At 32.9% G+C, this 14,142-nt stretch overlaps 1 protein-coding gene across 11 annotated transcripts in view; it reads right to left on the bottom strand.

Annotated features, from left to right (window-relative positions):
- Nucleotides 1-630: 630 nt before the first annotated feature.
- The window catches only part of Ktn1 (kinectin 1), a 115,179-nt gene continuing 101,667 nt past the window's right edge, over nt 631-14,142 (bottom strand). For 7 of the 11 annotated variants that reach the window (XM_071608022.1, XM_071608025.1, XM_071608023.1 and 4 more), the window contains 10 exons: nt 12,179-12,259; nt 11,300-11,389; nt 11,091-11,183; nt 10,223-10,294; nt 9,736-9,819; nt 9,485-9,568; nt 6,964-7,047; nt 4,458-4,550; nt 3,418-3,538; nt 631-1,121 (listed from right to left, as the gene is read on the bottom strand). In XM_071608022.1, coding sequence (XP_071464123.1) covers nt 3,434-3,538; nt 4,458-4,550; nt 6,964-7,047; nt 9,485-9,568; nt 9,736-9,819; nt 10,223-10,294; nt 11,091-11,183; nt 11,300-11,389; nt 12,179-12,259 — 786 coding nt within the window. In that variant the 3' untranslated portion in view covers nt 631-1,121; nt 3,418-3,433. The remainder of the gene's footprint in view (nt 1,122-3,417; nt 3,539-4,457; nt 4,551-6,963; nt 7,048-9,484; nt 9,569-9,735; nt 9,820-10,222; nt 10,295-11,090; nt 11,184-11,299; nt 11,390-12,178; nt 12,260-14,142) is intronic. The other 4 variants (XM_071608032.1, XM_071608028.1, XM_071608030.1 and 1 more) reach the window with 1 other exon arrangement.

Below are 14,142 nucleotides of genomic sequence, written 5' to 3' on the forward strand. Positions count from 1 at the left end.
CTCATGAATAAAAGTGACATTTAAGCAGATTTCAAGATGGTAAAGGAGCAAGCCAAAGATGATAAAAAAGAAAAAAGTTTTAAAGAGAGAAACAGAAAAATGCGAAGACCCTATGGTAGAAGCGTGGCTGTTATGTTGAATAAATAGCAATGATGCCATAATATAGCCTAAGAGACACTTCAATTCTAAATGAGGTATTTCTCAATGGTTATTAACATCTGAAGAGAGCAGCATTTTCATCCAATAATGAAGAAAAACTTTCCGTAAAAAAGGTAACATGTAAACTATATAATATACTGCCTAAAAAGGGAAATTAAAAAGTTAATTAGCATTACTTTAAAAAATAGTAGTAATAATAAAAATAAACTAGATCTTTTCTACCAGAAGTGAAATACTAAGTCTGAAACCCTAAATGCCTGCCCCATCCTTTCTGTAGCCCCCAGTATGCTGGGCCACAGCTGATAGCACAGAGCAGAGAGGACCCAGAGCTCCAGTTAGAAAGGTCACAGGAACGTCAAGACCTATCTTATCTTGTTCCATGATTACAATTAATTATTGTGTTCTATATTATGTTGATCTGTAGTGCTAATGCAATCTGTTAAAGCTCAATGAAAATTAGAATAAGTCAAGTTTGAATAATAAGCAACCCTTTATTTGCTGACTGCCATTACAAAAACTGATTACATTAGCAACAAAAAAGTGTTTTCTTGAGTTGATGTCAGAGGCAGTTACTCCCCAAAATGTTAAGTAAAACAGTGTACAATATCAGTATTAAAATGTTAAATTTTACATTGTCTTTACCACTTTGATCTTCTGAACAATTTAATTGAGCAAAATAAGGTAAAAGATTACATGTTTATTTCATCTTCAGGAATGTAAAGGTCTAATTATTCAAACAGTTTTTATTATAAAACTAAACTCTGAAGGTGTCTACAGAGTTGGCTTTTTTAAAATGTTTTTCTTTAAATCAGTAGTCTAACAAGGATTAGAAAAGACAAAACTCTGTTCAGTGTTTCTGACAAAGTAGAAAGGGTGAAAACATAAATAAGGCTTTAATTTGGCAAAATATAATACAATGCCTTCTGTTATCCTCAAACGAATGGTTTCCCAGTCACTTCACTCTGTAAAAGATCAAAAAGAAATTCATTTTAAAACAAAGCAACGAAAGGCAATCTGAATACATTCATTGTATACGAATTCCATTTGATCTAGCTCAGTCCTTTCAAGTAGGCTCAAAGAAATGCACACTAATGATAATCAAAATAAAAGACAAGCCAGTGACACACACGTGTAATCCCAGCAGCTCAGGAGGTTGAGGTAGGAGGATTGAAAGTTCAAAGCCAGCCTCCGAAAAAATGAGGCGCTAAGCAACTCAGTGAGACCGTCTCTAAATAAAATACAAAATAGGGCTGGGGATGTGGCTCAGTGATCAAGTGCCCTTGAATTCAATCCCCAGTACCCATCCCTCCAAAAAAGACAACTGTCAGGATTCAGAAGTTTTCAGGTAAAAAAAATTAATAATGTAAGCCAAATCCTATTAGAAAATATTTAAGAGAACAACATTGGGAACCATTTTTATTAGCCCTATTCAAGAGAACATAAACCTAAGGCAAGTAAGTAGCACAGAAAGGAGAGATTGAAATTTACAACTATCCCCGCCCTCAAATAAATAATGATAAGGTCTAAAGGCATGGGATAAAAGACAATCTTATAAAAGCGCTCCTCAAATAAAACCCTTCCCTTACAACACAAAGGCCTGTTGGCTAACTTTAGAACATTGAGCATATTTAATAAACTTTTATTAGATCCAGGTTTAGGATATTACTAACAATGCTAGCAAAAGTGGTTTCTTTGGACTGGAGTAGGAGAAACCATTCTAGAACAGATATAAGAACTAACAGCAAGGAAAGAAGTTGCACCTACACTGCGAGGAGAGTTTCTTATTTTAAGAATCCCTTGTTAAAGGTGAAGTGAAAAATTAGGGTGCTGACTAGAAGGAAAAATATGATTAAAATAAAACGCTGAGCATGTTTTCAATACTGAACAAAGGGACCATAAAGAGAGAGTAAGGTAGCAGTCATGGGAAGGTGAGACAGAAGAGTTTCCCCATGAAGCCAGGTTGTTTCACAATTTGAAAACAGGAGAATGCAGCAGAAGGGTGACTTCAAGAAACTGAAGAGGTCATTTTACAAGGATGAAAGATGGAAAGGTAGAGTCATTACTTTTGCTAATAGGTTAAAGAATGAGGAAAGTCTTCTGAGAGTTAACGGACTTGAATCAGCATTTTAAAGACAGCATATGCTCAGTTTGGCCATAGGATGAGAAGTCTTTAAAAGTGAGACAGTATGGCCGCCTCAAAAGAAGGATACTTAGTTCATGTGTGAATACTCTACCCTAGGCAGTGTGACCTGAATCATTTATAAAGCAATAAAACCCAAATAACAAGAAGAACAAAACCTGTATATTCACCAGCTAGAACACAAGTCATTTTTAAGTGCTAATCAACTGGAGCTTTCTAAGGTAATATAGACAATAAAAGCTCATTTGGATTTATTTATCCTCAATTAAAATTCTCACTTCAGGTGTTAAAAAATAGATTTCTTAGATCACCCCCAAGACCAACTTCAGTAAAACAGCTTCCAACCTAAAGAATGGAAGTCTAGGGGCTGGGGTGGTGGCTCAATGGTAGTGCGCTTGCCTGGCATGTGTGAGGCACTGGGTTCGATTCTCAGCACTGCATATAAACAAATAAATGAATAAAGATCCACCAATAAATAATAAAAAAAAAAAAAAGAATGGAAATAGGGCTGGGGTTATGACTCAGTGGTAGAGCGCTCGCCTAGCATGTACGAGGCCCTGGGTCTGATCCTCAGTACCACATAAAAATAAATAAATAAAATAAAGGTATTATGCCCAACTACAAAAAAGAAGGGAAGTCTAATACATGCCTTAGGCATAATAAATTTTGTGTTCTTTATTCATGTAAAAATTAATTAATTGTGATGACTTGATTCTCAGATCAGCAATCTTACATCAATAAAAATGTTATGGTCACTTCATTTTACCAAGTCATAAACAGAGGGGAAATAAGAGAATATCACCCAAATAGTTCATTTGAACTAAGATCATAAGAAACTAATGAAGCAGTTATAAGCATTATGGCAATGCCCATACCCTGATAGCCAAGTGACAAAACAGAGTTTGAAAAAAGGTCAAAGTAGGCCTTTTTCTTGGAGAAAAACTCCAAGAAAAAAAAAAAAAAAACAGGCTGTAATCTGAAACTTCCAAGACAGATAAAGAATGAATATTCCCTTTAGTGAAATGATGAGTTTCTTTTATTTGTGGTAAATACACATCACCCTCCCTTCACTATGTCTGTTATCCTTAAACAGACAGCGGAACTTCAATTCTCCTTACCCAAGGCCTGGTAGTGTTATTTCTCCTTTGTGAGCTGTTGGTTTGCTGACTGTAGCAACTGCTGTAACTGTGTGAGAGTCTGATTTAGACTTATAAACATTTTCTCCTTTTCAGAAGACTCCTGAAAAGAAGATATAAGTGATGAACTCCAACACTAGGAAAAGGAATGTACAACCAAAACCAGAAAATATTTTATTATTGTTTCAAATACAAACATGAAAATCTGAAAACATACATGAAAATCAGCAACAGCAAAAAACACAGAGAAATGTTGACTGCTAACTATTAGTGCCAACTATTTGGCACCAAAAAAAAAAAACCTATGCTGCAAAAAATGTTCTCACTTAGCCACCTACAAAGAAATCTGTAATCTATGAATATCAGAAATAAATCCATTTTTTCTTTCAGGAAAAAAAAAAGAGCAGAGTCGCACAAGTCACAGTTAACATATATTGAATTCTTATTGGATGCCAGGCATTGCTACTCACTATCTTAGATATATTAAGTATTAACCCATTTATTCCTTCAACAACCTTACAAGATAGAGTTATTATTACAGGTATTATTTACATTGCCTTTTTTAGATGGGCAACTAAAGCACAGACTAATGAAACAATATGCCCAAAATTACACATGAAGGTATGAAGTCATAAGGCCAGGATTCACAAGCAGTCGAACTCCAGAGGCGTTACCCTTAAGCATTATACCATTCTTTTTCTCCACACAAACCTTGAAAATTAACATAATATGTCACTAGGCAACAGTAAAAACAAACATCAATCAAAACAGTGCATTTGAGAGGTGATATTTTGAAGAAAAGACTTTTAACTAAAAGCAAAATAGTAGTAGAGAACTTGCCTAGCATGCACAAAACCTGGGGTTCAATCCTCAGTTCTGTAATCAAAATAACAACACGAAGAAGAACACAAAATATCTGACAGAAACAGTTTTCTGGTCAGAGACAGATCTTGCAAATATTTAATCTCCACATAGTTTACAAGATATTAGCACAGAGATTTTGGGTTAAAGAAAATATGTACCGTTTCTGAGGAAACTTCACTATTCTCTATAACAATAGTGTCTCCAGCAGCTTTTACTATTTTGGACTGGATAAGATCCAGTGACTGTTGGGCCTGCAAGGAAAGCAATATAGTAGCCAATAAATAAATTTATGCAAAACGAGTGATTCTGTTACATACTTTATACAACATTAAGTCTCCTCTCAAGCCAAGGGCAGTGACACATGCCTGTGATCCCAGGGGCCCAGGAGGTTCAGACAGGAGGATCAAGAGTTCAAAGCCTGCCTCAGCAAGACAAGGTGCTAAGCAACTCAGTGAGATCCTGTCTCTACATAAAATACAAAACAGAGCTGGGGATGTGGCCCAGGGGTGGAGTGCCCCCGAGTTCAATCCTGGATACCACCAAAAAAAAACACACACACACACACACACACTCCTCTCAATGTAGAATTTTGGCATCAAAATGAAAATAGCTACATTCTCCCACCAGATTATAAGAACACATGCTCACTGTTTCAAAAAGTTCAAATCCAGAAACTGTATGAAGAAATTAAAAATAGAAAGAAAGATGATAGATACTTAGGTTAGAATCAGATTTGGGGTCAGTCAATTCTAGTCGACTTTTTGTACAGCTCACATCTGAAAATGTTTTAAATCTTTAAACATTTTTTAAAAAGAAACAAAGAACATCTGAGAGAAACCACATATGGCCCACACATCCTATAATATTCTGACTCCTAATCTAGATCCCTCTCTGTGCATAATCTGTGCTTACAGGAAACTGGCAGAAATTTTAATATAAATGGATTTTAACATATATACTGTTTTACAACGTGTTTTATTAACATTTTTCAGTCAAAATATATATATATATATATATATATATATATATATATATATATATATATGCATTTTCAATTGAGTATTGCACAGAAATACATTATCTGTTGTGTAAATCAAGACAGGTAACTGATAAACCTATCACTGCCATTTTAGCCATCAAAAACAACATGGCCTATCCAAATCTTTGAGCATCTGTTTAATATCTTTAAAGTATTTTCTAAGAAACTATGCTGCTAGATTAAAACTGCATACTTTTAATTTTGATTCAGGGGTCAAAAATTAGAACAACACATCAAAAAAATTCATAGCTCAACCCTGACAGTGTACCACGTATCAAGGTTTGTACTCTAAAATTCTCTAAATTCACATTTTTTTTCCTACATTAAAATAATGTGAAGCAATTCTGGATTCCTAAACTTTTACATAACAATAATTACAAGCTATAAGCATATAGAACCATCAAAAATACTCCTTTCCTACTTTAAAAGGTAATATTTTTAAAAATAAAATATTTATAAAAAAATCTATTAGAATATCAAATATTTAAATGTTTGACAGTATATAATACTGGTGAGGGTATAAGGCAACAAGAACTTGCAGGGAGGAATATAAATCACTATAGGATTGGGGGGTATCAATTTATAGTAACTATCAAAATTTAAGCTGAGTGTGGCAGAGCACACCTGTAATCCCAGTGACTTAAGAGGTTGAGGCAAAATGATCACAAGTTTAAATTGCCTTAGCAATTTAGGGAGACCCCCATCTCAAAATAAAAAAGTAAGAAGTTTGGAGATATAGCTTAGTGGTAGAACATTCCTGGTTCAAACCTCAATTCTGGAAGGGCGGGAGTTAAAGATGTGCATACCCCTTGATGTTGCAGTTCCAAGAAAGTGACATACTTGCTTTGTTAATGACTGTATCTCCCATAAACACTACCACAGTTTTAAAGCACATATGAACTTTACTATTAAAAGTGTCTCATGATAGGCGCTGTGGCACAAGCCTATAAACCAGCAACTTAGGAGACTGAGGCAGGAGGATCCCCAATTTGAGGCCAGACAGCAACTTAACATAGCCTGATCTCAAAATTAAAAAGGGCTGCAGATGTAGGGAGGTAGTTGAGTGTTGTAAAGCACTCCTGGGTTCAGCCCTCAGTATACATACACACACACACACACACACACACACACACACACACACGTCAGAAATACAAATAAACGGTAAATCTAATAAAAATAATAAAATATGCAACCCTAAAAATAATAAAATATGCAACCCTAAAAAATCATCCATTTATTATGAGATTAAGAAATATGCATTTGTACAAAGAAATAAATGAAAGCAATTTCTGAAACAACAGAAATATAGACATCTTTCAGTTTTACCCATAAAGATCAATAGATGTGTACTTTGTAAATGACTACACATGTGAAGTCCCAATTTAAAAAATATGGATGTAATCTGATTTTATAATTAAATTTAAATTTTTACTGTTTTATAATTATAAAATGTGATGAAATGAACTGAATTAAAAATAATGGAAAATAAGTCAAAACTATAAAAAGAGCCAGCTTCAATATATAAGGATACAAAAGAAAAAGTCCAAAATTAACTGTGTTTTCTTAAGATACAAGGTACAACACAGGCTCACAAAATATTGTGTCTCCATGTCAAGCAGCCTTACCTTATATAAATCACCAGCTACCTTCTGTCTTTCACTTTGTTCAGTTTTAAGTTTTATGACTGTTTCATTTAACTGGGTCTTCAACTGTAAAAAAAAAAAAAATAAAGGAACACCACAATTAACTTAATTTGCACGCTTCTTTGATTATACCGATACCTCTAGGACTTTAGAAACTAGAGTATGAAAGAACAGGATCACTAACAGTTATTATGCACAGTGGATTAGCCAATATGCTACACCAGGTGTACAGAAAAGCTAAGCAATGGAGGTTTCCATCTGTAGAGCTACACATAAGAAAAACTATAGAAATGAACTAGAGTTTGAAATAGAAAACTACAAATGCAAAAAACAAATCAAATTCCTGTAAAGCGCCTTTTAAAGGAGTCACTATTCAAAGTTATTGAAATCATCCCAAATTAAAAGGCAAATAAAAATGTTACCAATTCGTTTTTAAAGGCTTTCTTAATCTACATAGTTCAATTAAAGAGTCAATTGTATGTTATTTTTAAAGACACTGAATAGAAGATTACAAATCCAGTAAAATGAAGAACTTAAATGTTGATCATCCATTAAAGACTTGACTAAAAAAAGCAATGCAAGATCATACTTCTTAATAACCAACTTTTCGAGTTATAAAAATCTATAAAACTCTAGTGCCAATACAGAATGCCTCTTCCCTGACAACTGTTTGAATAAAATATGAGGGGAATGAACTATGCTGCCCAACAATAACTTTCTTTTTAAACTTAATCAAGTTAACTGTTTTTGTCTTGCACCCATAGGCATAACTGTCCAAACAGTTCTAGAGACTTAAAAGGGAAAAATATAAGATACTGACATTTAAAATTGGAGGGAGAATTACTGGCCAGGTGCGGGGAGCATTCCATTTGGAAACTGTATTTGGGGTACAACTGAAATACCAAAGTAGTGTTTGCTTCTTTATTAAACTTTGTGTTTAATACTTATGTCAGAGAGGTTAATCTTTTGGTCCAAGAACACAAAGTATGTACAGGCAAACAAAAATTATTCTACCTTAAAATGTGGCAATAGTTAACCTGAGCAAACCAAGACTAAAATAAGATTTCAAACTCAAGCCTAAGGGGAAAAAAAATGAAAGCAAGTACCACTTGAAATGGTTTTTTGACAGAACCATAAAGGGGCAAAAAAAAAATGTTACAAAAGAGAACACCAGGCTAAATGGAGATGTAGCTATAATCCTCTACGCTCCTTACAAGATAGAGGCTGAATCAGCCACTGAACACTAAAGTTAAAAGGCAAAAATCACTTTACAGCTAATTAGAAATGATAATTAAAAAAAAAAAAAACACCCCATTATTATAGGGTAAAGACTTACAACTGTGGCATATCATAATCCTGCTAAAACATATGAACAGATCCAGTCTTACACAGCAGTGGGAATGAGTTCAATTAAAATAAAGCATGGGTAAATAAAACAAATATTTTATTTAAAAAATAGAGATGTGTGTGTTGTGAGAAATAATTTCTCATATAGCCCAGCTCAAAAAACTGATTCTCATAAATCACTATCATAACATAGAAGAAAAATCACAAATGAATTAAGAAGTTTTAACTAGGTTTATATAGTAGTACTGATGAGAAACTTACTGAAATCTTCCTAAAACATGTTCAGGTACTTTAAAAAAAAAAAAAATCTAACTCCATATTGTAACAACTTTTAAGTTACAGGAAAATAGAATGATTATTGTTTGAAACAAAGTAAGATGGCCAACTTCATCTAAAAACTAAGCCTGTCAATAACAAGTATAAATTTCTAGAAACTGAAAAATGGGAATGCAGGTAACTATATGTTTTAAGACATTTAGCTAATTGTAGTCATCTGTAAACCTGTATTGTGTGGACTACTATGTGTTAAGTAATTTGTTGATAAGGAATTTTATAATCTTTTGTTATTTGTAGTTTATAGAAAGACTAGTTAAAACAAGAAACTAAAAGTTTCTGTCCTTGAATAAAGAGCATGTATCTTCTCCCAGATTAGAAAATAAGACGTCCAATTAACTATTGAAGTTAAAGAAGAGAATCTTCGGGCTGGGGTTGTGGCTCAGCAGTACAGCGCTCGCCTAGCATGTGTGAAGCCTTGGGTTTGATCCTCAGCACTACATAAAAATAAATATAAATAAATAAATGACGGTATCATGTTCAACTACAAATAAAAATAATATTAAAAAAATAAGAAGAGAATCTTCAAAACTCGGTCAATCTTTCGTTTCTTTATTCACTGAAAATATTGTGGTTGGAGAAATGAGGCTTTATAAAATGAAGGAAACTTTGAAAAAGAGTTGGAAGCCAAACATGCCATTGTTAGGAGCTAAGAAAAGAAGAATCATCTTAGGAATCATCAGAATATAAAGATTATCTTAAACTTACAAAAAATGCCAAGCTAAAGATGGTTAGCAAAGAATAAGTTTGGATGGTTTCTCCACATGTCAATACAAGTGTTTTCAGAGCCTCCTTGATACCCAGTGGAGAACAAGCTTCTTACCAAATTTAGCTCTTCATTCTGTCTTACTGCTTCAGAATATGAATCATCAAGTTTTTTCTGCAATTCAGTCAACAGATCTTTCAGCTGCAATGAAGTTTAGAGTTTAAGATTGATCTCCTTATGATATCCCATGTTTTGTATACTACTCGGAAGCTCTTCCACAAAAAAACTCATACTGAAATATTTTATCACTCTGTTATAAGCTTAATTTGAATTGAGAAGCAAGGTTGAAAAAATTCTGTTTAAAGTACCTCTCTGACTTCTGTAACATAGGTAGATCGTTCAATTTCTGCCTTCTCTAGTTCCATTTCCAAATGTTCTCGTTCTCTCCTCAGCTAGCAATAAACAAAGAAGGAAAAATTAACACACTAAAGATTTCCTTTTATGACATTTCCCCACAATGACAAGTTAGGACTTTTAGGAATATGAAATTATATCAACTCAAACACTGCCTAAGATATTAAGAATATAACTCGATCATTTTTAGATAAAAATTATCTTGAAACACAGATCTTTGGGGCTGGGTCTGTAGATCAGTGGCAGAGTGCTTATATCACATGTGTGAGGCACTAGGTTCTATCCTCAGCACCACATAAAAACAAATGAATATTTAAAAATATTGTGTTCATCTACAACTAAAAAAGTATTTAAGAAAAAAATTTTAAAAAACACAGATCTATGGACAACCCACAATGCCAAATATTAGTTTATAAGTTACAAGTCAAATAATCAACATACATTTTCAATATCTTTGTTTTCTCTTCTTAATCGCTCTAGCTCTTGCTCTGAAGATGTAAATGATGACTGCATCTGAAATGTGAAACAATTATAAGACCAAGCAAACCACCAAGGATACACATCTTATACCTTGTACAATTCTGAATCATTTAAAAGACATTACAGAGGTTTTGAAATGTGTCTCATTTAAAGTCATACTGATTTTTTAAAGAATTTAAAACATAAGAGTCATATGTAACTTGATTTAAATGTTGGTTAAAACCCATTTCATTTGTATGACAATATATTAGGCCCAACTAAAAGTGAGTAATTTTTAAATTAACAAGTAACTGACAATCAGCTGTATTTAATCCCTAAATGCATTAACACAGAGTACTACCAGTGAGACCCAAAAGTCTGCACATTTTGGCCCAAGAAAGTTAAGTAACAGATGGCAATCCTTCCAAATCCAAGCAAATGGAAGAATTAAGACTACACAATAACACTGAGGTCCCATGAACATAAAAATGAATTATTAATCTTTTCTTGAATATTATATATCATGGATTAATATCAATGTTTTAAAACTAGTTTTGAACCCCAAACTCTTCACCATATGGTATCACAGAGTAACTTCCAAAGCACTTTATATTCTATTTTATCACCCTTTAGTCATACTCTACAAGTGACTTTGAAACATGAGTGGGCCTCAGACACCCAGAGGGCTCATTAGATTAAACTGCTGCCACTCCTACACATTTCAGATTCCAAAGTCTGGGGAAGGGCAAAGACCACGCACTTCTCACATATTCCTAGGTGATGCTGCTGCTGCTGCTAGTCTAGACCACACACTCTCAAACTAATGCTTACGTTTTTCTATTTTCAATACCTGCTTAATAGTCTTTTGTGATTCATCAACCTTAACTTTCCATTTATTTTCTTCTTGCTCCACACTTCTCTGAAGCTTCTGTAAAATTCCTTCCTACAGACAAAGGTATAGTTGTTTGGAAAAATTCATGTTAAACTATTTAGGTTATGAATGAATAAGTTAATGATTTAAAAATAAAATAAAAATGGAGATTAAAAGTCATTTCATACTGTTTCTGCAAGGACAGATTTATATTTTTCACACTCCAGCTGTAAAAGTGTGTGCATTTCATCAGCTTCTTTCAACTTGTGTTCTAGAACCTGCAAAGAATGAAATTTAAAAAAAAAAATTCTAATTTTACAAGATTTGTTCTTCAAATTTGTTTTAGTATTTAATGTTACATTACAATAAACCGTTTCAGACTGTTCACAGTGAAGCACTAAATTTCAACCTTCCAAGCAGCAATGAAGTTAAACGACTTTTTGGTCATTCAGTGTTTACTAGTAAAACTTTTGAAGTCCACTCACTCAAAATAGATTACATAATTTTATAGTCAATTAGTTTATTGCTTTTTAGTCAGATGGTAAAACCAAAGTAGACACACATGTAAAGGTTACAATGTTCATCTTACAGACAGGAAAAGGAATTTTATTCATGCCACTTGAGAGTCAAGAGAAATATTAATATTAAATCCCCTCACTTTCAGTGGTCAAAGATAAACTCCAATTCAGTTTTTTAATACTATTAGTGGAACATATGGAGGCACTGAAGAAAACCAGGAAGACTCTACCTACCTACCTCAACTGATCATTACTTTTTAAACTCAAACTAAAAAGAAAGAGATAATCACATATTGTTTTAGAAATGATTATGACACAGAGTTAGAGAAAGGGAAGACATTAGCTTTGTACATAATCAGATGTAAGGAAAACTTAATAGTATTTTCACTAAACTCTATACAAAATGAAATCACCTTCTTATACTTTCCTCAAAAAATCATGATCCTACTAAAAATACATCTTTTATATCTTTCCAGAGTTTATGAAAACAAGTTCTGATTTACTCCTTTTTCCATGTTTAAATATGGACAATTCACTTTTTATACCAACCTTAACCTCCTCTGAACCTGAAGTTCCAGCTATACATTCTTTGGCCTTCTGTTCAAATCCACACAACCATTCACTGTAATTCTGTAGGGGGAAAAAGACAAAGTCACCGATTTCCAAAAAAAATCTAAAAGAAATAAATCAAATAAAATTCTTTGATAGCATTTAGGGGTTCCTGAAAATGCTACATCAAATTAAAAACTTATATTATAAATTACTTTTAAAGTCATAATGAGAAATGACATGCATGTGCAAACAATTCCTCAAATCCAACAAAAACCTCAACTTGTAAGATATGAAGGATAAGAAAATATTTATCTTGAAACATCAAGAAATAAGCTTCTTTGTTATTAGCATAATTTAATGAAATCATTGGCTTTAAAAAGGCTTTTACACATGAAATAAATATTTTATTGCTTCCTATTGCTGTTTTGATAAGTAGATCCGCATGGAGAGATTAAACTATAAAGACATTGAGGTGTGGGAGGTTAGCTGACATGAATAACACATATTCTAGTTTTAGACATTCTAAATTTCAGAGTAAATTATTCTAAATCTTTCAAGCTTCCTTTGTGAATTTTAAACTCTGATGAAAAGAGTATTTGTTCAACATTACAAATCAAAATTTCCTCTTATACCTCTCTTAAGTCTTCAGTTTAGTTTAACTCAAAAAGGAACACTACGTTTCTGTTAACTCTTATAAAGCATTTTACTTCTGTGGCTGAATCTGAGATGGTCTATCAACTATCAAATAAGAATAAAAATAAGATGCTGAGATCACCCCCATAGTACAATACCTTCAACATCACATTGTTTACATAGCTTTTCCATTTTATAAAAGAATGACATTTTTACATTATAAATTTGAACCACAACTCCAAGTATATGATTAAACTTCTACTTAACAGCTTCAAATATTGAGATTTAAAATTAGATGAAAAACTGATTTAATCACTTAACATTTATAAATCTCCCTCACCAAGGTCATATAGTTTAATCTCTCCATGTTTTGCTCAGCAAAACAGCAAGAGCAAACAGCAAATTAAAAAAAAAAAAATCTAATGTATAAAAGTCTATTAGTTAATGTATTTTTCAGATACAGACAATACGCAGAAGTATTTACTTTTTAATAAGTACATGAACAAAAGCCAAAGAATATCTTCCATGTTTTATTGGTGATTTATAAATTTTTAGTCATTTGGTTATTGTCAAGGGGTTACTACTATTAACAATGAATTCACTGAAATGGAGCAAATTATGCATCTATGAATATGTCAAAATAAACCCTGCTATTATGTATAACTATAGTACACTAATCAAAACTGAAAAAAAAATGAAATTGTGCTGGGCACAGTGGCACATGCCTGTAATCCTAGATAGTCGGGAGACTGAGGCAAGAGGATCACACATTTCAAGGCCAGTCTGGGCAATGTCTCAAAACAAAAAGGGCGGGGTATGTAGCTCAGTGGTAGAGCATTTGCCTACTAGCACATGCAAGGCCTTGGGTTCAATGCTCCGTACCAAAATTTAAAAGAAATCAAAATGAATATGCCACATTTAGAAGAAAATTTTTGCTGTTGGTAGTCTTTCACAATCTTTGAAAAACAGCAACTACCAGTCATTAACTCTCTTGGTTAATACTGCCAAATAAATAAATCTTTAAATTGTATTTCCATTAATAAAGTAGAAACAAAAATAGATATGGCCACAAAAGAAAATTATAAAATATATTCACAGTAAGCCCTCCTCCTAGATTCAATGTAACAATAGCATTTGAATTGACAGTGTATTTCTATGTTTACCCAGGGCTAGATATTTCATCAGTTCAACAATAAGTGAACTGATCTACTAAGCTGGTCAAGCCTGAATGTATCCTCTATAATTAAAATGGAAACAAAAAAGTTTTCTCTCTTTACTTGAATTAAATGTAGGTAGTATAAGACTACACATAGATTAGGCTGTTAAGT

This window comes from Marmota flaviventris, chromosome 2 (genome assembly GCF_047511675.1).
Source record: "Marmota flaviventris isolate mMarFla1 chromosome 2, mMarFla1.hap1, whole genome shotgun sequence".
Classification (NCBI taxonomy): domain Eukaryota; kingdom Metazoa; phylum Chordata; class Mammalia; order Rodentia; family Sciuridae; genus Marmota; species Marmota flaviventris.